Source organism: Oreochromis aureus, linkage group 9 (assembly GCF_013358895.1).
Source record: "Oreochromis aureus strain Israel breed Guangdong linkage group 9, ZZ_aureus, whole genome shotgun sequence".
NCBI lineage: Eukaryota > Metazoa > Chordata > Actinopteri > Cichliformes > Cichlidae > Oreochromis > Oreochromis aureus.
The window spans coordinates 19,468,201-19,492,536 of record NC_052950.1 but is presented as its reverse complement, the minus strand read 5'-3'; the positions used below and the strand labels follow the sequence as shown (position 1 = coordinate 19,492,536).

At 39.7% G+C, this 24,336-nt stretch overlaps 1 protein-coding gene and 1 long non-coding RNA gene across 4 annotated transcripts in view; one reads left to right on the top strand and one right to left on the bottom strand.

Annotated features, from left to right (window-relative positions):
- The window catches only part of LOC120441914, a 71,565-nt gene that overhangs the window by 6,003 nt on the left and 41,226 nt on the right, over positions 1–24,336 (top strand). The window lies entirely within an intron of this gene.
- On the bottom strand, positions 2–14,184 carry si:ch73-206p6.1 (phospholipid scramblase 1). Of its 3 annotated transcripts, none has more exons than XM_039617430.1 (7): positions 14,165–14,184; positions 7,357–7,450; positions 4,835–4,877; positions 4,513–4,733; positions 4,184–4,345; positions 3,509–3,670; positions 2–2,088 (listed from the first exon to the last, which is right to left on the bottom strand). In XM_039617430.1, exons 2-7 carry the CDS (start codon positions 7,423–7,425, stop codon positions 2,059–2,061), a joined length of 687 nt encoding a protein of 228 aa, XP_039473364.1. In that variant the 5' UTR covers positions 7,426–7,450; positions 14,165–14,184; the 3' UTR covers positions 2–2,058. The 3 variants fall into 3 exon arrangements, with proteins under 3 accessions (XP_039473364.1, XP_031588434.1, XP_039473362.1); XM_031732574.2 differs by lacking the exon at positions 14,165–14,184 and adding an exon at positions 8,102–8,194; XM_039617428.1 differs by lacking the exon at positions 14,165–14,184 and adding an exon at positions 7,705–8,058.

The window sequence follows — 24,336 nt, the reverse complement described above, 5'->3', positions numbered from 1 at the left end:
AGTTCTTTTTAATTTTTATTGAAGTTTTTCCATGGACTATTTGCACAATCTAAGCTTAGCTCATTTCCATTCATTGCGTGACTAAACAGTTTATCAGTTTACAGTATTAGTGCAAAAGTAGAAGAATAAGGACTCTAACTGTTTTTGTTATATAACTGACTGAAAATAGCAAAGTTCCCTTTTTTAAGATCACATTCTGGCTGAATTTTTTGGCGTTTAAACACAATCAAATAGCCTTCAGAGGATCTAGCACCAGCATCTTATTCTACTACTGTATTCTAAGAAAAAGAAAGGCCCATGCTAGTGGCAAGAATGGGATTGGATTTTATTTCAACTGAGTATTATCTCAACCAACTTTATGCAAAGAAAAAAAAAAACAGACTTCAGAAAAGACATCTATTAAGTTCTTATTTATGTTTCGCATAATTAAGGGGTTTAAAAAATTATGTTTATAAAGAGAGAAATAAATCCACTTATGGCTATTCTAAAAACAAGTGTCAATACATTAAAGGCAGAATAAAACACTCTGGACACCAAAAAAAATGTAAGTTTACACCAGTAATATTATCTCTTCCAACTGGCAATATATAGTACTTTTACAAAAATAAAAGCTTAATTATTAATATGTAAAAATGGCTTAAGATGGAGGCTGATTTTTCAGGTTTGTAAAGTCACAGATTACACAGTCATGGTGAAAAAAATATTTCATAAAGAATGTTAACTGGCAATGTAGTTGACACATAACGCCTTCGCTACAATACTTTATACCACCCCTAATCACACCGATTGCCACATTTAATATGTATTATAATGTCCATTTTCTGCAAAATATTATTCTATTGTACTGGAAACTACAATATTTTGATACATGTAAAACTGTCATATAGGATATTAATGTAAAAGGTAAACATAATCAAAATTAAATGTAATATAAAAGAAAATGGAAGCAATATATGGATATTAAAATCATATCATATACAAAATGATTTAAGAAACAAACCAGTGAACGCTTCATGTTCATAGTATCAGGTGCAGGTGTTTAACGTCCAGAGCCAGTAGTGACCAACACTGTAATACAGTAGTAGCATGCATTTCAACCTGAGTTTATCAAAAAAATATACAATGTCATCAGATACTAATAACATTAGCAAGTATTTAGATCGTTCATCTGGGCTGCTTATTCTTAAATGAATATCTAGCTCCCTCTAGTGGGCAAGACAAGAACAGTGTGTCAAGCTTATAGAACATCCTTTCTACTTCCCACCCACGCTTTCCTTAAAAAAAAATACTGTGGAAAAAAAAATTTATGGTATTATAACTTCTGTTCACAGACAAGTACAATCATAGCTCACAGACACACACTTGTTCAAAGCAGTGCACACAGACATTGCTATGTGTGGCAAAGTGACCAAAACATAAAGCAATAAAAAAAGGGTGCTGGATATCAGAACTACAGATAACCGAATTAAACGAGTTCCTTAGTTCTCACACAGTAGATGCAAGCAGAGTAGATTAAGTAAATTAGTATCTTTACTTGTAATATGACCAAATTACATAGGAGGGTTTCATACTAACCATATTGACCAAACTATTTTTTTCCTACACCACTGTTCTCCCTTTTCGTTTCCTTGTATATAAATGTATCTTTACCCTAAACGTTATTTTGCAGTAATAGCAAAGTTTTTTGGAGGTTCCAGATTGAATTAATGATCACAATGTAAAACACACGGCAAAAAATATATTAAAAAAAACATTTCTTTTAAATAAATACAAGATAATAATTATAATAATGAAATCTTCATGAACACTGGCTAAACTAAAACTGCATTGTGCACTTTCAGCCCAATGACATGATTTTGCAACAAACCTGAGCAGCTAAGTCTAAAACAAACCTTCTATTTCTTTGTTCATGCAAAGTGTTGACGTTGACGTACCATTTGGTACTTTCTTTAAACTATTTCTTTGAAGGTTGTTCGATGTTAGGGCATTTGGGACTAATCACCATGGCTTTGAGGCCTCGTTCTTCTTGCAGAGGTACAAGGAAATGCAGTTTGGCTCCTAGTTAGTTGACTCAAAGAACATGAAATCCTGTATGCAAAATAAGGAAAAAGAAAACATTCATAAAAATGCTTAAAAATGTAACGATGTAATGCTTAATCGTCTGTTAAAATGCATCAGCCAAAGCATATATAAAATTTGGACTGCCAATTTTCTAGAAAAGTAAAAACATATTGAAAGAATTTAGCAAACTCTTATTTCTATTAGTTGCAATTCAGGTGATTTTAAACCACATTTCCCACTAAATGAGGGCAAAGTTACACATTAAGTCAGTCGGTCAGTTGCTGGTTCCCTGTGTTGAAAATTACACCTAATCTGCAGTAGGGCTGCCACGATTAGTCGACTAGTCACGATTACGTCGACTATCAAAATCGTCGACGACTGATTTGATAGTCGACGCTTCGTTTGAAGCTTTGTAAGATCACAAAAGACGCAGGAATAAGTAGTAGGATTTAAGAGTGTAATAACGGACTGAAACAGAAGATGGCAGCACTGCATGTACAAGGATGCCAGCTGCCGTTAAACCCCGAAGAAGAAGAAGTAGGTCTGTCCCAGAATTCATAGCGCAGCCCAGCTCAGTTTCCAACAATGGCGGCAGCTAGTTAGTTTTAATATTACTCTCATTATTCTTTCTGGGTCACAAAATAAACGTTTAACATATTTTCAGGCGAGAATGTAACTGTGTAAACCTCAAGTATCTGCTCAGTTTATCAAGACACCACATATTTTCAAAAGCGCTCCGACGTTTTCGGAGACGTCTGTTACCCACTAGCTCGATAGCTAGCCGGGGGCAAGGCTCACTAGAGCCGTGAGAACACCGGACTCCCGGCAAATCGTTTTCAAACCCACCGCCGTCTTTCGCTACTCAGGTTAAACATATATGAGTCACTTAGATAACTTAAAAATGTTATTGTTTGGCTTTTTTTTTTAGTATTTTATTTGTTCCTGAGTAAATCGGTTTGGCTGAGATTAAAGTTAAAGTTTTCACACAGCTGAATAAACGTCAAGCAGACAGCTGATTATCAGAAGTGTGAGATGCTCCAGAATATACTCCGGTGTCCTGTTATATTTTAGATAGCGAGGAGTTTATTAAACTTCACCGAAACAATCTGCAAATTTCATTAAAATTTAATAAACTACCATCTTGTCTTTATTTTTAGTTAGCACATACCTTAAACACTTAAAGCTGTAAGCTAATGATAGTTATATAAGAGCAGATGCATGCTGGTGCAATAAGCTGTACATTTTACGTCCAATGGATGCATGATCTGATTAGTCGACTAATCGCAAAAATAATCGGTGACTAGTCGACTATCAAAATAATCGTTTGTGGCAGCCCTAATCTGCAGCTCAAGAACTCTAAAACTACATCCTTTACAAAGCCTTAACATGACAGGTTAATATATCATATAATCATTTTGACTAAAAGGTAAGTGAAGGTTGAACTTACAATGAGAAAACATGCGCCGATCATCACAGCCTTGATTTTCACATCCAGGTCCATGGGAAACTGGATACCAAAGTTGTCTGAATCTGTGAATGCCTCCCTAAGAAGCCCTGTCCACTGCTTACTGATTTTCCCAATCTTGCTGACTTCATCCATTGTTAAAATCTGTGGAAAGAGTTGCAAAAGAAAACAAATTGCGCACATGTGTTGCATTAGCGTAAAGGTCATTCCCTGGACTTGTTTGGTTTTACTGGAACAGGATCATCGAACAGCTCATAATTCGATTTTTTATTTTTTTTTGCCCGCTGCCACAGAAATCTGAGATTTGTACGCTCCATAATGAGTTCAAAGCAGCTAGGGGATGGTAATATCATGCTTCAGTTACCCTTTCTTTGGATCTGGCAAAAGGCCTGTATCACTGACCCAAATCCCCTTCACAGCTCAATCTAATAAAACTAGCTGAGCCATGGAACAAAGCCTACACTATGCCACACAAGAGCATGCCCTGTGCAGTGGCTTCATCCAAGCCACGGGCTTGTGTTACTGGAAACACATTTCTCGCTTCAGAGCACGAGGAGGCTTCCTTTAAAAAAATAATGTCCAGTGGGTGTGAATGTAACCATGTCATGTTGTGTTTTCACAAATTTCACGGATTTCTCTGTGTTTGGGTAAACCCACCTCAAAGTCAACATCTGGAAGGCAGCTCCATCCGCAGAAAGGCCCATGAATTTTCAGTACAGGTTCGTTGTGTTCGTTAGCAACAATAAATTTAGGGGAGAAGGGATGCCACTGTTGTATCACATAGCCCACTGTGTTGCCGGGGGGAGCCTGCACCTCCAGCTGAATGAAGCATTATTAAAGAACAGAGTTTCATTTCTAGTCAGCATTTAAAAAATACATGTAAAAATCAAAGATGTGGTGCAAGGTGTAAACAATTTGGTGATCAAAGGGAAATACTGTAATTTAACATATACAAAGAGGATATGTCTAAACATAGTTACGCTCACCTCTTGTAGACAACAAGGGAAGAAGCATGACATGCACTTAAGTGGTCTGGTGACAGTGATGATTTCTTGTCCAAAATTGTCAAGGATGTGGATGGTGAAGGAGCGCAGGGGACCGCAACACTGTCGACTCAGACAGTCGTTCTCCTCGACAGCGTAGAAGACATTCTGGCCCATGACATTACGAACTTCATACTTATTATTGCTTTCAAAACCAATAAGAGCTGCATGGATTACAAAAAAACAAAAAAAAAAAAAACACTGAACAACTGTCGCTAAAGACATCCTTAAAATATGCATGTAGTAAACTATTTACATACTATACCTTCAATCAACTCAACTTTCTGTTTGATGAGCAGTTGATCCACCTAGAAAACCACATAAGCAATGTTATTTTTTTTCATGTAACACTTGAGAGGAGCAGCTGTTGGTGGGGTAGTGTTATATATGCTGGCATAAACATAAATAACAGGTGCTGTATTATTTCTCCCTCTCCTCACCGCCACCCTGTCACAGGAAACAGCTCCCCCTCTCTGAGCCTGGTTCCAGGGGCGGATCTACTGTGGTGGCCTGGGGTGGCATGTGCAACCCTAAAATAATCTTTTGCCACCTCTAGTACCACTCAAGATTTGCATATGACAGTTGTTTATTAAAATAAGCTATCATTAACACTTTGAGCCTAGCTTCAATTAACATTGAATATCAATTCTAAAACGAAATATACTGTATGATCCCCCCCTCATTAAAAATGGTTCAGCCCCTAACGCAAAACGGCTTTGTTTCTTGTTGTCAGCAGCAACCGACGGCGCATTTTTGACATTTTGTGTAAATTTAGACGTGTAACAATTTGATTGGGCAATCGTGGCTCAAGAGTTGGGAGTTCGCCTTGTAATCGGAAGGTTGCCGGTTCGAGCCCCGGCTCGGACAGTCTCGGTCATTGTGTCCTTGGGCAAGACACTTCACCCGTTGCCTACTGGTGGTGGTCAGAGGGCCCGGTGGCGCCAGTGTCTGGCAGCCTCGCCTCTGTCAGTGCACCCCAGGGTGGCTGTGGCTACAACGTAGCTTGCTATCACCAGTGTGTGAATGGGTGGATGACTGGATGTGTAAAGCGCTTTGGGGTCCTTAGGGACTAGTAAAGCGCTATACAAATACAGGCCATTTACCATTTATTTCTAATAAGAAGAGTGTGAAGTTAGACTTGTATTTCTAACTGATCCATCTCATATTGTGTAGTTTTCTGGATTGTATACTTATTGGGCTACATGCTTATTCATTATATAGGCTATACAGTACATAGAATTAAAATTCACATTTTTTAAGCAACTGAAATGTTTAATTATTTGGATGAAAGCCAATAAGAAAGATACAGATGATGTTTATATGAAACATGTGTATACTTAGTGCATTTGATGTATTTAACCATATATAGTACATATTACAGAAGGTAACACCTGCATATGTGTAAAGAAATGGCTTTGATTTTGCCACCTAATCTGATTTCCATGCCACCCTTATGCAAATCTAAGAAAACGTTTCTACATCTGCCCCTGTCTGGTTCTGCCAGAGGTTTCTTCCTATTAAAGCCCTGGATCTCAGATAGAAATAATCAATAGAATAGAATAATTATAGTCCTGGATCAATCCATTCCCCCCAAAATATGATACCTCTTATCAAAAATGGTAGTAGGGTATTTTTCTCCCCTCTTTGGGTCATTCAAGCAGCAGATAAACTTCAAATCACTTGGCGCACACTCATTTTATGAGAGCGAGGCCAGCGAGCAGAAGAGACAGAGAGAGCGTTCCCATTACTGTGTTTGTCACTTTTGGCCTCTGGTGGTAACTAAGCTGGTACGTAAGAAGCTTTTTCTAAAACAAAAAAAGGATGAAGGCAATGAGGCGCAGGCGAGGCCAGAGGGATCAGAGAAAAGTTTTGTTGCTATAGCAGCAGAGTGAGGATGTGAGAGCCACTGCCTCATCTACAAACCTTTGCTAGCCAGTTAATCTAGACAGGTTTTGTCGCAGTTCAAATTTGTCAAACTTTAAATGGAGCTCTAGAAGCTGAGCAAAGCACTGGGAACAAACAGTCTAGCATATGAGTACCAATCTCTCTCTGATGACTTGATTTTTTTGTTCTGAAAGACAGCCTTTGATTTGATCAGAACAGCCTGGTCTCATATCTTTTACTAATTATAACAACTTACCCTCTGGAATAAACACATGCAGCGCATCTCACTTTTTATTTTAAGTGGATCAATATACTTTTACCATGGACTTCATTATATTCTTCTCAACTTTAATGAATGGACCTAAAACTGCAAGGAATGAAGAAAAAGACTGGTGGCTTCAATTAATTAGCAACTCTTCCCAACAGAGCTTATTCACAGGGCAGATGTTGACTTATCACAGCAAGCAAAAGCAGAAGTGTCACTATTAACAACAAGTGTAACAATCATAATGTGACAGCAAACCAGCTTGCACAGAATTCAGTCACTTTTTCTTTAATTGTTCACACTCTCCTACTGTGACATGTCAGAATGCCTGTGTGAACATCAGTGGCGATCATTATATGTGGGGTTGTTAGTTATGTCAGTTTGGTTAAGCATTTAATTTAAGCTATTTAATTTAGAGGAAATATTGTCAATACACAGTGTTTTAATCTATGTAGTTATAAAGGATGAGTAAGTCAGGGTATGTTTCCATAGTTTTTTCCATAGTTTTCACTGCTTTGTGATTTTCTGCTGTGTCAGGTGGCTATTTAATATTAGGAACCAGAAGGAAGGTAATATTGCTCATTATGTCTGCCCTTGAGTATCAATTTAGACTTTTGAGTCACTTGTACTTTACCTACCTGCGTCAGGTACTCTAATCCTGGGGGACAGCCTGGTATTCCCGGGCTGGGCACAGCATACATGTTCATACCGTCCAGAGGGAGTTGATGAGACCTGTTGATGAAGAGTGTTTAAAACTGAGAAATGGCGCCATCTTCTGCTTATGTATAATCACAGTCGTGAACAAATGCTGCTAAACCGAAGCAAATGGACAACGATCCGTATATTTTCGACATCTATCTAGTATTTTGAGGTCGATAGAAGAGCCTGGGGGCATCGCTGTGCTCTCTAAGCTCCAGTATATGATTTTGTTAACCAACAGCGATGTAGTTATAGTCCACAGCGTGGGGGAGCGGCTGCAGACCTACATGGTGGGCGACACAGATATTCTTGGTTGGTTCTGGAAGTGACGAGCTTCTGACGGGGAGACACCAGCTGGAGAAATCCTCATAGTCCGTTTGTTTACACATAGACAGCGGGCCTAAAGCCCGTGTGAGCCACACTGACCGTGTTCAAGCAAGCAGATCGAGTCAGCGCAGATTTATGTGACCGATCACGTTAAATATGTTTACTACCCGTGAATGTTTCGTCAGCTGGTACGGAGAGCGCACCCCGAGATTTGATCTGCCTACTTTGGGATTCAGACAGAGCCAGTCGTTCAAAGCGACGGGCTACAGTCAACACGAAAGTGTCTCTACACGCCCTCCGCAGTTCTAACTACACGCGAGACATCCAGATGTTACAAGAGGGACAAAAAATACTCACCGATTTTAACCTGCTACTTAAAATAATAACGGGCCACTCCGGAACCAAACCAATGGAATAAAACTCTAATCTCATTGGTCGACGTGGTTGTACTTCCCATCTTCATGCACCAATGGCGATATGAGAGTATAGAAATGAACTCAGCAGAAGCAAATAGATTTGAGTAGAACTGAAAAAAATAGAGCAAATTAAAATAGTTATAAGTTGCACGATTAGACCGTTTGCATTACACAAAAGCAAAACAAAACCAAAAATAGATAAGTATAATTGAAAAAGCCAACATTAATAGTTAATGCTATTTAATTTATTCATTATGCACACGTTAGCAGCATATCGGTTTTCCTGGTATTTTCTTTTTCCATCCTCTTGATGTCACCATAAATACGAGGAAACGCAACACTGTGAAACGGTTTCAAGTATATCCTGTTACCTGTGCATGTTAATGTGTGGATTTTACAAAGTAATCTATAATAAATTCCAAAGTTACGTCATATACACCAATATTAATGGTGCCTTCATGGAAAGCAACCCTTGCCATGTATGGTAATCACATCACATATGTGTGCTTTTGAACTGTCTGCTGATAACAAGCCGATAGTCTCTTCGAAAATGTAAATATTTGATTTGTAAGAGTAACATGACAGTTTTCTACTTTGCCTCAATCTATATTACATTTAAAAAATACAACAGCTTTTCCGGATCTTGGTCATATATGTCAATTTCGTTGCATCGTAATGGTCAAACTTTTTTTGAATGCAGACAAAATATGATCAGTGACAACAGTTTATCAGACCTGATCTCACACAGTGATTTCTACTACAGAACTTTTTTACAATCCCTTGTTTAACTGCGGTTAGTTTTAGCTTTGATTAAGCTCTCAGATGTTGTTTTTGTGTCTTCCTGTGTTTTAGTACTATGATACAATTGTTGTTTGATAATAAAGTTAATAGTGCAATGTCCAGAGGACTTTCAGATGTTAAAACCATATGCTGCCTCCTGCAAGCATGGATGGCATTTATTAAGACGTGATTGTTTCCTTAAGGGTAAGTACCCTACAGTATATCTGGCTTTAAACTCACTCATTTGGCATTAATACCCTGATTATCTGTCTTTGGCTTAACTGCTTCTATTTTGAGAAACATTTTTTTTTTTTTACTGAAAAATTACTACACAGAAATAAGTCTATATTGTATTTTCTGATTATTATATTGTACTGAAACTGAGAATACGCATATGAACTCTAAAACATAAATTTAACATTTAAATTTATTTATTTTTCTATTTTAATTAAACTCTAATCTGCACACAAAATAGCAGAGCTGGGTGTAATGCATTACTGTACTGTACTGTATCACATTACATTTTTCAGTAATGTAACTCATTATTATGTCATTACTTGTGTTACAAAGTTTCTTGTTATCTACATGCTGGGTAGATATTTAAAAAAAAAAAAAAAGAAAAAACTTCCTTTTATTTTTCGCACACTTGCGCTGCAATCAGCTGATTTCAGTTCCTGTTCCAGAGCAGGAAAATGGTGGAGCGGTTTACCACAGAGAATTTAACATTAGTTTTAGTTTAATTGAACGATGGCAAAGTGTAAACTGTCCAGAACAGAAACAACTGTTTTATCGTCCTAACACAACTTCCGCTCTTTGGAAGGACCTGCACAGACGGCATGCTAACACAAAGCTAGCCAAGAACCCAGTGTGATTTGAAAGCTGAGTGCATGCCCAGCCCAGGAGCCAGAGGCTGATCTTTATCAGGTAACAAAGACAGTGATGAGCAGTCAGGCTTGAAGCCTCTGTTTGTGCCTGTTCATGTTTCTACAGTAGAAACACTGTCATTTGTTTTGAAGTCTCTTTGAGCTGGTTTCATCCTTGCTTTTTGTTGTGGGTTTTGTGTTCATACTTAAACACTAAAAGAAAGATTCTGTGTATGTTGGGGATTTGTGTTGGTGTGTGCGACTGAAGCCTAAGGTTTATATTGCTAACTGGTAATCATGTCACAGTGTGTTTTTGTCATTTTACAGAGTAACAAGAAAGTAATGCAACAAGTAGTGTAACAAATTGCTTTCTCCAGTGAGTAATTAAGTAACATACTGAACTGCTTTTACGAGAAGTAATGCTTAGTGAGTAATTCATTACTTTTTTATTGAGTGCCAACCCCAACACTGGCAATAGGCACATAAAGTTGGGTTGTATGGTCATGTCACCCAAGGCACTAACAATGATCGTGGATAGTATGACAGAGGGATGGTATGTTGACACCACTAGAGCTCTGAAGTTGTGGGATTTTGTTTCACAACTGGTATACAAGACACCGGCCTGTGAAGGGAATCATCTTTACACCATCTCAGCAGATTGAAGCAGCCTCATTGCATTCTGTTTAAGGGAGGTCTCAGCTTACAGAGTGCTTTATTCCTTTCCCTCCGTATCAGTAACATCAAGATAATAGGCTGGCTGCCACTCCCTGAGCCTGGTTCTGCCTGAGCTTTTCTTCCTGTTTATAGGGAGTTTTTTGTTTCCACTGTCGCCAAGTGCTTGCTCAAAGGGGCTCGTTTGATTGTTGGGATGTTGTCTTTATTAGGATCTAGTAGGGTCTTCACCTTACAATTCAGAGCCATATTTTTTTTTTTTTTTTCAGTGTTTGCACTGCTCTAATGTCTGTCCTTCCTCGACCAGATCTCCTAACTCCAACAAGTCTGGCTCATCTTCTACAATTTGAGTAAAATCCTTTCTGCTTTACCCTTCCCTGTGCTTCCTGAAGTATAGATAGGTTGAAAATGTGAGGTAGTAAGTAGAGCTGGGCGATATATCGAGTTTTTTAAAAAATATCGATATATTTTTATAGGAGATATAAGATGTGACAATATCCTTTATATCGATATAGTCTATGTTACGTTATAATTATAGTTGCGGAGCCGCAAGTTTGCCTCTCTTTCGTCCACTTTTGTCTTTACGCAACGTTACTCGACCTCGCCTCTCCTTCACTGAACACAACTCCCCCCTCCTCCCCCATCGCTTCACCTGCAGGCAGCGACAAGATGGACACGGCAAATCTCCGTTAATGAGTTACTGCGCATCGCCCCGTGCGTGGGGCTGGACGGTGTCAACGTGTTAACGAGCTAACCACGCTAACGAGCTAGCCACGCTAACGCCATGCACAGCCTGAAATCCTTTCATTTTCTCAAAAGTTGACTGCGCGCCTTTTGTATGAATTCTGGTTGTGCTTGATGACCGTGAACCGATTTTATGTGATACACAGCGCTCAGCTATCTGTCAAAAAATGTTTTAGTTCGACTTTGGTAAGCTATGGAGCTGCACCGCTTGATGGATTGTCGGAGCATTACGGCTACCGAGGAGCCTCGCGGAGTAATACGTACTGTGCTTCAACGTAATATTACCGTATTGTGTGTGTATAAGGACCATAAATGGCACCTGTTCAGAGACATGGTTACGAAGCGGATTTCAAACTCCAGGCTGTCAGTCACGCAGTAGAAGTTGGGAACAGAGCAGCTGTGAAATCTGTCTATGTAATTATGCTCAGCGTCTTTTAGTTTACATTTTGACTGCACAATTGTGAGCTCTTTGTTATGCACAAAACAACATAGTTTTCTTTTATTTATGGAGCATCATTATTTAATAAATGCTCATAATTTATTTTGAGTAGTTTTTTTTTTCATGTACATCTATGCTGTATGTTAATAAAAGTGCCTGTGTGACATCTGGGACACAGCTTTGACTAAGAACTCTCTTTTGTTCTTACTTTATGGCTTTAAAAAATATCGAGATATATATCTTATATCGCCATCCAGCTAAAAAATATCGAGATATGAATTTTGGGTCATATCGCCCAGCTCTAGTAGTAAGTCTCGCTGTCCACTAGAAAGGACACTGAATATCAGTTTTGGTGCAGAAGAGAATTTCTGAAATTCTATTAAATTGAAAAGCAATTTGATTGTTAGCAATAGAAATTATAATGTCTGCAGAAAATTATCATTTAATCTCCCTGGAGGCCATAAAATGTGAAAACTGCGTAATTTTCGTCATTTTCATGAAAGTCCATGTGCTCTGTTAACCAAGTCCCAACGAACGTGGCCAAGATGTCCTCTCCTGACAGTGGAGCACAACTTTTATAGATTGAACAGAGTCAGAGGAGAGGTCTCAGACTGAGGTCCTTCACACAGGAGAAAGATGAATTGACTTATAACAGTCGTGTGTAGGGCTGCTCGATTATGGCAAAATGATAATCACGATTATTTTCACTGAAATTGAGATCTCGATTATTTGACGATATTTATTTAACAATAACAATGTATTGAATAATGGCTTTAAAGATTGTCAAAAATAATATAAAATAGTGTGCAAATACTGATTACAGTGCAAATGTTTGCAATATAAAAATAAATGAAAATGTAAACATCTATGTTTAGTGAACTTCAAAATACTGCACAATATTTGATCCACGTCTGACTCCATGAACCCATAATGTTTCCACCAATGTTCCTCAAATATTTCATGTGTCTGAGCGAACACACAAACTCCCTGAGCGGTCCCTTGGACCACTGTGAGCGACATCAGGCGTGTGCACTGTGGTCACGCCAGCATCTAATCCATCCAAGTTACATGGTTTATTAAAATAATCAAATTACAGCATTTACATTTATGTTAAACTACTTTTAATTAACTGCTTTAGCCCACTTACAATGAAAATTTAAAAAATCCTGTTCATGACCTGTGTAGTATGTTAACACTATTGGAAGTAAAAATAACTTGAACTCCAATTTTGAAAACACAACTTTCTTTCTTTTTTTTTTCATAAAGCTCTGACTTGTATTATGAGTATGAGTCTGTGGTCTGGGAGAGAGTCCTGTAACTCTCCGTCTGCAAAATATAGTATATAATGACCAATGTTGGGCAATTAATTATATAGTTACTACTTCAAAAAACTAACTCAGTTTGGCAAACAACAACGTTTTTTGCAGCTATTTTTTTTAATGCAGCTAAGGCGTTTTTTTAAATAAACATTTCAAACTATTTACAGAACAATCAGCTGTTCTGCATCAAATCTGATGCCACACAAATTATTTGTGCCACTCCAAAAAATCATTTCTGTCCACTATGAGATAAAGGAGAACAACAGCCTGATACCTGCAGGCGTGACAACAGGAGATGTATCACTCCTGTAACACCTGTAACATTCAGCTGTCGCCTCATTGTTCTCACACACCAACAAAACTATTGACTACACTACACACACTAACTACACACAAGATTTGCGCTAAACGTCGCAAATCTCTCACATGTCAGAACACCGCCGTCACTCCTAAAACTTCCCCGTTTCTTAACAACTAGATGCCACGTTGCCACATATCATTTTTTGATTGGTAGACACGGTTTTTTCGACCAATAGGAAAGGGTGGGGGTTTTTGGTTTTGGTTTTGCTCACAGGCGGAGAGCGCTTTCGAGCGTTTTCCTTATAAAACGCCGTTTTACCGCTTTCTTCCCGCAGTAAATATAAACAACGATAGTATTCAGGAAGAAAACCAAACATTGCATATATTTTTATCATAACTCTGGTTTTACGTGGCCTATCAACACAGTTTAAAAACTGGTATAAAGTCCACACTTTTTCCGTCAATTGCTCCGTCTGTCCTGCTCACATCTCCAATGGTTGTACACGTTGTCATTAATGTGGCTTCACTGCACATCAGCCACGCCGCTTTGCTAGCTAAAACACCGGTGTCGGCACATAAGGGACGCTGTCATAGCCTGTCAACAACGTTGATTGGCTGCGTATATCTGAATGTGAATCGCATTATTGGCTGGACTATAGGATAAGGTGGCATCGTTCTAATCCCATACAGGAGCAGCTAGTCACTTACTGACTAACACTGCAAAACAGAATTGTTAAAGTTTTAATTTTAATTTCAATTCAGGTTAGATTTTTTTTTTGTGCGCAACGCAGATTTTCTGTGCGCAGACACCGTACCAGCAGTGCGCAATTGCGCACGTGCGCATCTTAGAGGGAACATTGGTTTCCACACCACTGAAGTCGTTTTACCTCTCTTTTCAACCAACGGCATTCTTTCTTCAGCAGCCATTATCCTCTCCTCTCCAAATAACTTCTGCTTAGCTTTCTGAGCTTTCCGAGCTTCCCTCGGGTCCTCTTAATTGTTGTGACGCGTGTTCGAAACGCAGAGAGGTACGCTCGATTTGCCACACGGAGCAGCGCGAGAGTAAAGCACGAGGGAGGTGCTAATAATCGGCTCAGTCATTTTTAATGATCGTTGAAAACCCAGATCGTAATCGAGATTAAAATTCGATTAATTGAGCAGCCCTAGTCGTGTGAGTTGATTTTCTCGCCCTGTTTTAAGATCTATTAGAATATCAAACTACTATGCATGAATTTGTTAAGTCTTAAGAACACCTCTGCTGTGTTTTACAGTGTGGTTTCATGGCTATACACTCACTGTTGCACCGCTCTCCTGACCTGTAATGTACATACTGACAACAATTTGAACCAACAGTTTCAAATTTGGAGTCACGTACTTAAAATCTGTTTTTGTTCATAAATTCTCAGTCCAGTTCCCGTGTAATCTTCTTTTCTCCTTCTTTTCTTCCTATCTCTTAAGGATAGGATTTTAAGATGCTGTTCTGATGTAGATACTTTTGTTTTAGTCATGTCTTGTTTTGTCAAACTCTGAACATATGTCATACTTACAGTGAAACTCAATAATCCAAGACATGCAGGAATAACCAAAAAAATTTGGCTTGGTTTCCTAGACATGGATTAATCCCAGACCTAGATTATTAAAAGCTTTTTCTTAGTCATGTTTTTAACCATCCTTTAAAACTAGGTTTAGGTTCACTTATACAATCTTAAGCTGCAAAGCACTGGCGTTTCAAAACCTCGAGACTCAATTTCTACAAATATAGTAGAAAACCCTCCCTGTGCACTTGAACTTTGAGTGTATCAATGTACCTTGCATCCACTGGAGAGCAGTATTGAGCTAATGATGCCCGGCCTCATTGGTATTAGTAAGAAGACTAATGCAGAAATTGCTTTTTCATTGTAAAAAAAAAAAAAAGAAAGAAAGATATTTTTGTACTTACAAACACACACACACGCACAAAAAACATTTTCTCTGTTACAAATGACATGACGTCGTTGGGTCGAGTATGCTTATTTGTGAATACAAATTACCTGATTTCCTCAAGCGCTACTGATTTCTCCAAGAAACACTAATGAGAACAAATGATGACTCACGCACAGATCTGCTGACACTTCAGGCGCAAACACCTAAAAACATGTTTTAATTGATTCACGTTACGGCGATTGCTGACCTGATGTAACCTAAAAAACGCTGAATCTACAGGCTGCTTTGTGTTTTCTCTGTTCTATAAATAAATGTTTTGCTATAAAACCTAAATATTCATTATTTCCCCCCCCAACAGCTATACATTTAGCATAAGTTTGTAGACCCTGGATCTAATGTGAAATAAAGCAGACTTATTTGTAGCATCGGTGATCCCGTTTATCATCCCAGCTGCCGAAACAGAGCACTGAAACTTCTTCATCAGTGTGATCAAAACATACTAATGCTTTGCCTCTGAAATGGTGGCATTCTTTACTCCCATTTAAATAAACAGACAGTCAGGGGTCTTTGAAACCCAGTCAGATTGTGCTTCTGACTTCCAGAGCCGAGTTACTCCCACCAGGGAATGATATGCATGTTTGTGTACGTGTGTGTGTGTGTGCGTACCAGTTGTACACCCTTTGCTCTTGACATTCCTACCTGTTCTACAATTCTTCCGTGTGTTTGTGTTTTGTTTTTTTTATGTGAAGGTGGTGCTCTTTATCCGCATGGGTAATCTTTCGTGCACTCCTAACGAGGTTGTCAGATTCACCGCATAATGAGGAGCCTAAAGATAAATGTAAAAATGCCTCCATTACACCGCTTTCATCCTCTTGTTCATTAGGTTAGCATAAGGTTACAATACATTACTCCAGTCCCAATGTCCCGCACACAAAATTGCATGTGTCACCGAAGAGGCTGTGTTTTAGTTTGCTATGATAATGTTCATTCAGGCACACAAGAGCACAAACACATGCATTGTTCCGCACTTAAACTAAGACCTTTGCTGAACCTCGACATAACGCTGGTTCTCGATCTCTAAATCTCTCTTTCTTTTTTTTGCCTTGTTATGTTCTGAACACTGGCCTTTAAATTGGTCACAACAAGGTTTTTTTTTTTTTGTCTAGCATGAAATGTCTATAATTCACACCCTCAAACAAACAAACCCCCCAAAAATACAGATTTATTTTGTACGTTTATTGTCCAAGAACGCTGCTTTTGTTATTCCATCGCTGTCTCTTCACCTCTGCCCATCCTTCACCTCCCTCCCTCTCTTTATTTCTCCCATTTCTGCACCCCTGTCAAGTGCTTTGTTTGCTGTGACTTTCCATGTGGTTATCTGAGCGGAGACAGTATGCCTCACCCTGGCACAGGACCTCAGTTTCCACGGCAACTTTATAATTGTTTTGGATGTGTTCCAAACGCGACTGGATACCGAGGCATTATTGATGTCAAAAGAAACATGTATGAAATGAGGAGATGTGGAGGCGTCCATATGGTTCTGTACACAGCCTCATGCAAAGCCATTTACCCGTTTTTCAATGGGAGTTTTGTGATATCACTGAATAGATCCCACATGTGTCGCATGATATTTCATAATTTTGATCTCTCTGTATCACAAAGGAATAATAGCACGCAATGCAACCCACTGAACTGTGCAGTATTTTCCCCATTCATGTCATTAAGTCATTGTCGCAGTATGCACAACTGGGTTGAGTTTGGTGACCTTACTGAATACAATGTGTCCATCACGATGTTGATTTTTTTTTTTTAAATTTGAATTGTGAAAATGAGAACTAACTCCATCTGAACTCGTGAAAGAAAAAGAAAAAGAAAAATCGGCGCCAAGAAAAGCTTTTCCAGTTACCATAAAATATGTCACTGCTGGCCTCATTCACTTCAAGTAGTCTTTGTTTTGACAGGAGAGGTGTATGAGTTATTCCAGCGCTTGTCACCGTAACCATATTGTGACCCCTCCACCCCCATCCCCCACCAACTCTGTCTCTCTCATACGCACACACACACGCTTCCTCGCAGCACCTCTGAGCCACGAGCCGTGGCCACATTAACCACTGCGCTGCAGCACTCATTAAAATAACATATAGTGTCAACAGCAGTGTGGCCCCAAGTGGATGAACCCAAAATGCACCATCCCAACTCACAAATCCACCGACTTGTCCGTACATTAGGGAACCTCTCGCCAAGCAGCAGGTTTGCTTCTTACACTTGCTTATGAAACGGACTCTCTCTGTGCCGTTGTAGCGCAGAATATGTGGCAAAAACCAACCGAAATAAGGCCCTGACTGATCTTTTTTCTCTGATCTCAGGCCTCTCTTCCCTCCGCTTAATTTATGACCTGTGAGGAGGAACCCAGGGAGTGAGAAGTGAGTGAGACTGGTGTGAAAGCCTTGAATAGAGCAGGGGCAACAGGCCCTCCAAATAACACAAAAGAGGCACCACAGCTGTTTGGAGGCAACACAAGCCTTCGTGAGGCACTGTCTTCTCTACTGAGCTCCGAGACTGGCGCTCATGCTGACTTTGAAAGCTCTGTCCCAGTACTGTAATGTTATGTCTGTGGAGAGAAAACCTTCCAAGATGATGTGCATGTGAAATTTAAAGTTTAAACGCTGGCAAAGAATTTTATCAAAAGACTATTTTGTTGATATAAAACCCATCTTTTTTCCCTTTTTTTTTTTTAAATGATTATTTGCGTTGAACTGGCATTTCCCATACTGGCTCTTAATGTGGTGCTAGCAACTGAGCAAACAGAGCAAAGGAGCGAAATGTAAATAAAGTGGAGAAAGGAATGAAACACACTCTATATTTTATTGCGCATTGAAACAGCCAAGACGAAGGAAAGAAAAACACCACAACAGCCGATCATCTTTACAGAGGGCTGGACCACTGGAGGACCCCGCTGAGCCCCAGGAAAGTGTCACCAGCCTTCGTGAGCTTGCTGTCAAGTGCCGGTTACTGACTGTCAACTGCAGCTAAAAATGATTTTGGATTCAGGGGTTAGAAGTTCAGCATACTGTTTTCTTCCCTTGACTGAGGGGGAAAATGCTGTCACTATTGCTTGGCCTATAATAATTTATTCTCCCCTGTCCAAAACTCAGTTGGCTCCCAGTTCCCACGTCTGCTTCTTAGTTTTCCACTCGCACCCATTAACTAGCCATATGCAGGCCGCGTGTGAACTTTCTGGACGATGGCAGCTTTTTGTATAACTTAATTGCAGGCCGTATTCATCATCATGATGGTGTTGGGGGAGGCATATTGTAAAATTGCATCTAGCTGCACTTTCATTTGTGACTTTCCGTTGAGCAAATAATAGAACATTGACTAAATGACCCATTAAGGTAACTTGCGAATAACTGGAGACTTTGGACTTCAATCTTAAACCTCAGGTACAAAAATGGATACAAAAGAGCTCAGCCCTCTCTCGCTCGCTCTCATTCCCAACCATCCACACAGAGAGTATCCGGAGCCATCTGCAGACCACGATCCATCCCCAAACACTGGGGATCACAAAGGTGTTATTTTTCAAAGCTGGCCCTGTCCACCTCCTGCCGAGGGTGTGCGGCTGCGGTTCAAGGGAAGGTGGGAAACTTCTGAGGCCCTGTTCCCCTTGTATCCCCCTCCCTGTCGCCTGCCTCCTCATGGGCAGCCCTTTGAGGGTGTCATAACTGCAGCCTGTATAACATGGGTTACTGCTGACGGCGGTTGGTCACAGTTGATGAAGCCTTTAAAGCAGCCTCCCCTCTCATGGTTTCTGTTAAAATTCTGGAGAGCAGGACCAAGGCCTGGCTCCCAGACAATTACAGACATAGGAATGGGAGGACTCTGGAGCAAAGTTGGCCTGCATTTTAACTCATGATGGGTAGAGGGTGCTCCAAGTCCATATTTCACCAGAATATTGTTCAGCGTATTGCAAACCCTTCACTACCGGCTTCTCTTCCCCTTGCAAAAAAAAAATAAATTAAATCATCCTCACCGTTTTATTTCTGTGCCCTTGTGCTTAAAAGTTGTCAACATAAAATGAGTCTGCTGTGTTTCGGGCCACGCAGCAGTGTCCACTTCACAAAACTAAGGGAGGAAAAACATGCGTATAGACTATAAAATATGCTGTAAATGGACAAAGCTGCCGAACGTGCAGCTGTTGTGATGCCATCCTGTTGTCTGGCGGGTTGGGGGAGGGTGTATGCAAGGTAGAAATGGGACAGAAAGCCATGACAGTATGGTGGTAATAGCATGAGAGGGTTCGCAGCACCTGGTACTCACCTCTTTCTCCAGAGGGTCCCTGTGGACATGGTTTCCTGCTGGCACACCGTAAAACTTGATTGTGGAAAACACCATCACGCTGAGGCTGATAAAAGAAAAAAATAGCGCGTGTTTTTATTTTCAAATTTTGGTTGTAACAGCAGACAGGGAAATAAATTGTTTTGCAAATGTAGTTATTATTTTTATGTTTGTTTTTTTTCTCCCCAAACCCTTGTTGAATTTTGACATGTAAAAACTTTTATAAAACATTAACCATTTTTTTTACAGTATAGCTTAAGGCTTGCTAATGACAAATATACATTTTTTTCTAAATACAAAACATATACTTTAAATTATTGTTTCTTTCTGTCAGTCTTAAAAAAAACTTTGCACATAATAGTGTAAACTTTAGTCAAGGTTTAAATATTTTTTACATTTAAAAAAAGCAATTTAGTTTTGAAAAAAAAGATATATCAGAAAAATAATCTTAATGCTGTTAATGATAATACTTACTATTTAAGAAAATTCATAAGAAAGTTCATTTTCGATGGAATGCTTAGCAAAAAACAAACAAACCAACTTTTAATTTGAATTACATTTTGTAATTATTATTTTAAAGGTTTCATGTTTTACATTTTGCAAGTTTTTTTAATATAAAAACATTGTTGGTGAAGTTTTATATTAAATTTGAAAAATTGAAATAAATATCAATTATTATATCTTTGCTGAATAAAAATTAAAAAACAACTTATAGGGGTTAATATGCTAAGGATAACACGCCAGTACTGAATGCTAAATGAGAAACGGCTCCGTGCCTACAGTGAGTCTACTGTTTCTGCACGGCTTAGGGAGCGTGTTGAACCTGGTCAGGCCAGACAGATACAGTGAGGTGGCCACATTGCCCTGTGTGAGTCAGTGTCAGTGCAAAGTGCAAAGGCCAGTGCGGTTCAGGACTCCTCCTCAGGCTGTGCACTGTGAGCTACAGCATGTGGACGACGTGCACAGATTGGACCTGAGGAGGCTCGGCGCTGCACAATGCTCCTCTGTTCTTTGTGCTGTACTTCTATCTCACTGCCTCCCTGTCTTGCTCTTTCTGTGCTGCAGACACACATGCGCACACACACACACACACACACACACACACACACACACACACACACACACACACACACACTTGCATGCACACTGAAGAGTTCTCTCCACACAGTTGGAAAGACAGGGGTCACTGACTGGATGCTCCCGCCTGAGTACTTCAGTGCAGCTCTTCTCTGAGACATACACATATGCGCGCACACACACACATTCTGTTAATGTCTTTTTCCATGCAGGCACCCCATACAAAGCTTCAGTGGTGTCATAGTTTGCTTTTCTCTGACAAAAGCTACCATTAATTGGATGGTTTTTTAAAAAAAATATTATTATTATTATTCATTTTATAATCAGGAACAACTGTTTCACAAATGCATTCTTACACTTGAGGTAATTCTGGCTCCTTCAGTGCTAAAAAAGAATAATCATGGCAGTTAATTGTTTTTAATAGTGCGTCTCAGCAAATCATCCATAAATTTTATTGTAGACTTTTTTTTGTGTATGAGGGGAAAAAAGCAAGAAAAGAGTTCTTGCTTTCTAAATTTAATCAAAATGTGATGAGATCGAGTCATTCTCCATGATATTCTCCGACTGTACATGGGCTGGAAGGACATTCTGTGTTAAAACCAGCGCAGCACTGTGATCAGATACGGCGTGCTTTCGACCCCATAGCAAAGCAGCCGTCAGCCTGGAATCTTACTTTGCCATCGCTATAAAATGAGTCACTTCTTTGTGAGATCCATTTTATTTTTATTTCACATAAGTGGAACTATTAAAGTTCAGAGAAATTAAAACCAGATATACAACATATTTGAAAACAAGGCTTGCGGAGAGAAATGGTATTTCATTAGTCTTGTAAGGGATGCCCTGCAGTGATTAGCTGGAAACCCTATAAAGGCGCAAAAGTTTACTTTATTACAGGGCAGACTTTTCACATTATGGCAAACAGAAATAAGTTGCAATAAAAATAATGTTTAACCAAAACAAACAGAATGTATGGAGGGATTGATTCAATTATGCACGAGTAATTGACTCGACTCTGTCGAAGCATTCGCTTTTTTTAAACTGATGGATTCGTGTCAGCAGATGATTCAATCGACAACCTTTCAATCCTCCTCTGTATTAAATACCGCCATATCGCTGTAGCATCGATCAAAAACTCAGTAATCCTGCAGCCGTTAATCATTTGTGTCAAAATCAGAGAAACATGACCCGACCACGCAGTGTGTGCGGGAGAGCGGAGGAAGCGGAATGCGCGAGGAACAGGGAGGTTGATCCCTCTGCCGCTTTGACGTCAGGCATCCATCTACTGGTGTTATTCCTTAATCTGATTCACTTGGCTGCTCAGCAGACCAGTGTTGCCTGTTGGAAGGGTTTCATGTGTGTGATGGATGCTATTGTCAAAAATGCCAAGGTCAATATGCGACACAGCGGCGAAAAAAAAGAAGAATTTCTTATTTCAAAAGTGCTTCCCATGTATCATCATCTCTGCAATCTGACCTTGCTTCCCTCTGTAATAACATTCAGAGGGAGGACAACTGCTGGGTGCATGCTCATGGGTTGGCGCTGATCTTTAAAACGGGTCACGGAGCTGAAGGGAAGAGGCCCGTGTCACTCATGACAGTATGCAGGCATATTACTTACACTAAGACAGAGTTGGTAATGGAGCTGTACTCTCTGTATGCTGGGTGACAATTATGTCTTGATTTGGGAATCTTAACAGAGGGGCCACTGTTTGACTGCTCGCTTTCTGCGCGAGAGCAATTAGCTGATATCGAGGCACAACATCAGATCGTCACGTAAACAGATTTAGAGTAACGAAGCGGCAATTTTGGGAAATGATGAACAGTCGAGGTGAACTTGTCGCACAAACAGGTGAGAAATGCAGCGCAACAATTTGTTCGTTTGATTGACAGTGTCATCTTTGCTTACTTTTACCCCGTATTATGCCTCATGTAACTGCTAAAACTTGATGATATCACCTGCAGTATTACCACGTGAGGCAGTGAAAGACTTTTAATGACATGAATTGTGTGGAAGTGGAATTTTCCTTTAGATACAATATTCCAGTGGCTTAATTAAATCCCCACACAGACATTTTATGCGCATGCAGAAGTATTTTTGAACTTTTTCATCCATTTTTAGTTCGTCTCGCACTGATTTGCTCTCAAACTGGTTGTGATGGCACAAAATCAAACCCCCTAAATGCATCAAAAGTGATAAATTTGAATTCTCTTTAGTTCCTCCTGCACAGAGAAAGTAAAAGTGAATAAAGTGAGCTAAACACATTTTGATTGCATGTTTGACTTTAAGTTATTAAACCCACTGTGCTATTTCTATCCCGTCATGTAGTATTTCCCTCACCGCTCAGCTAATAGCTTTATACAACTTTTAATTGGACTGTCTGATAAGTAGAACAACATTACGCATTCAGTTGGAAAAAGCTGCTATCGCCAAACAAGGTGGACATCACACCATCCAATCCCCTCCTTCCTCTAAGTGATGTAAGGAAATGGCTGCTAACCCAAGTGGCGTTTCCCCACTGAGCCCTCATCTCCGACTGTCCACTGACTCAACGCTCCCACAGGGGATACTGACCTCCTCAGCCACCTGGGGAAGACCCCCCTACACACTGTTAAATATGCTCACAGAAGGGAACCAGGGAGGAGAAAATCACATTGTTAAGACTCTACACCAGACACGCTGCCTCCTCTCTGTCCGGCTTCCTTTTTCTCTAAGGCCAGGAAATAAGAAATACCCCTAGTCTTGGAAAATGACTTCAATTAACCATAATGTTAATCACTATTGCTCAGAACAAAAGTCAAGCTGAGAAATCCCTTGATGGAAATTGTTATAATTGCCCTAACAACGGGGATGAATATTTCTCCCTGCTTAATTACATGTGACTTAATATTTAAATATACCATTTGCGGGATTTAAAGTATCTTAATCACATCCATTAATTTTAAATATCTAGCATTTGGAGTGGCGGGGGAGCAGACAAACACCTTTTACAGTGTGACTGGTTACATGTGGCAGGTAACGTTAGCAGAATGTCAGGTATGCATTATGCACGAGGCGCCGCTGACAGGGCCTGTATACCTCGACAAGAACAGGTAATTGTGCTTTCCTCTTACAGTGGGAGGCACAGAGTGAGCTGTGTAACAGGCTGACTTGTAGCTCTGACCCATCCGTCGTAAACAATGGCACCTTTCATGCGACTTAGATTGAATTTCAACAACCATGATATAAGGGACCGAGCATATTTACTGTGTAACAAAAATATGTCCTTTTAATAAGCTGTACAATTGCTGATTGGAGAATTTAGTGCTTAAACAATTAGCTGAAGTTGGCATGATGCCCACATTTTTGATAATAATTGAAGTCAACATAGGCTAGCTTGAGCCTTTTTTCCACATTTTAGACTGCTATTTAAAGAACTCGGAGACTATTAGGCATTTCAAACCATATTACTCCTTAAGCAGTTAACTAATTTACTTAAAGATCAATCAGCCTTGATGTCTACAAGGGTTAACTTAAGAAGAAACAGCGCAGCACTGTTTATCCAATGTTCATTCCCTCCTCTGCTCTCACTGTGGTCATATAGGAACTCGTGACATGACTCCTTGAGGATCAGGGGTGGCAACCCCAGTATCCTGGCCAGCAGCCAACTGTGGCCTTTCCAATCTGGCCACCTAAATCACCACCTCATCTAATTGGCTAAATCACCCGCTGTTCACAAACCCTCATT

Excerpts from the sequence above, each read along its gene's own strand:
- si:ch73-206p6.1 (XM_039617428.1), bottom strand. The coding sequence starts at position 7,787 with ATGAGGATTTCTCCAGCTGGTGTCTCCCCGTCAGAAGCTCGTCACTTC. Across the intron at positions 4,734-4,834 it reads GAAAGTTGAGTTGATTGAAG|CTCTTATTGGTTTTGAAAGC; the intron begins GTATAGTATGTA and ends TAATCCATGCAG. Across the intron at positions 4,346-4,512 it reads TCCCTTGTTGTCTACAAGAG|CTGGAGGTGCAGGCTCCCCC; the intron begins GTGAGCGTAACT and ends TGCTTCATTCAG.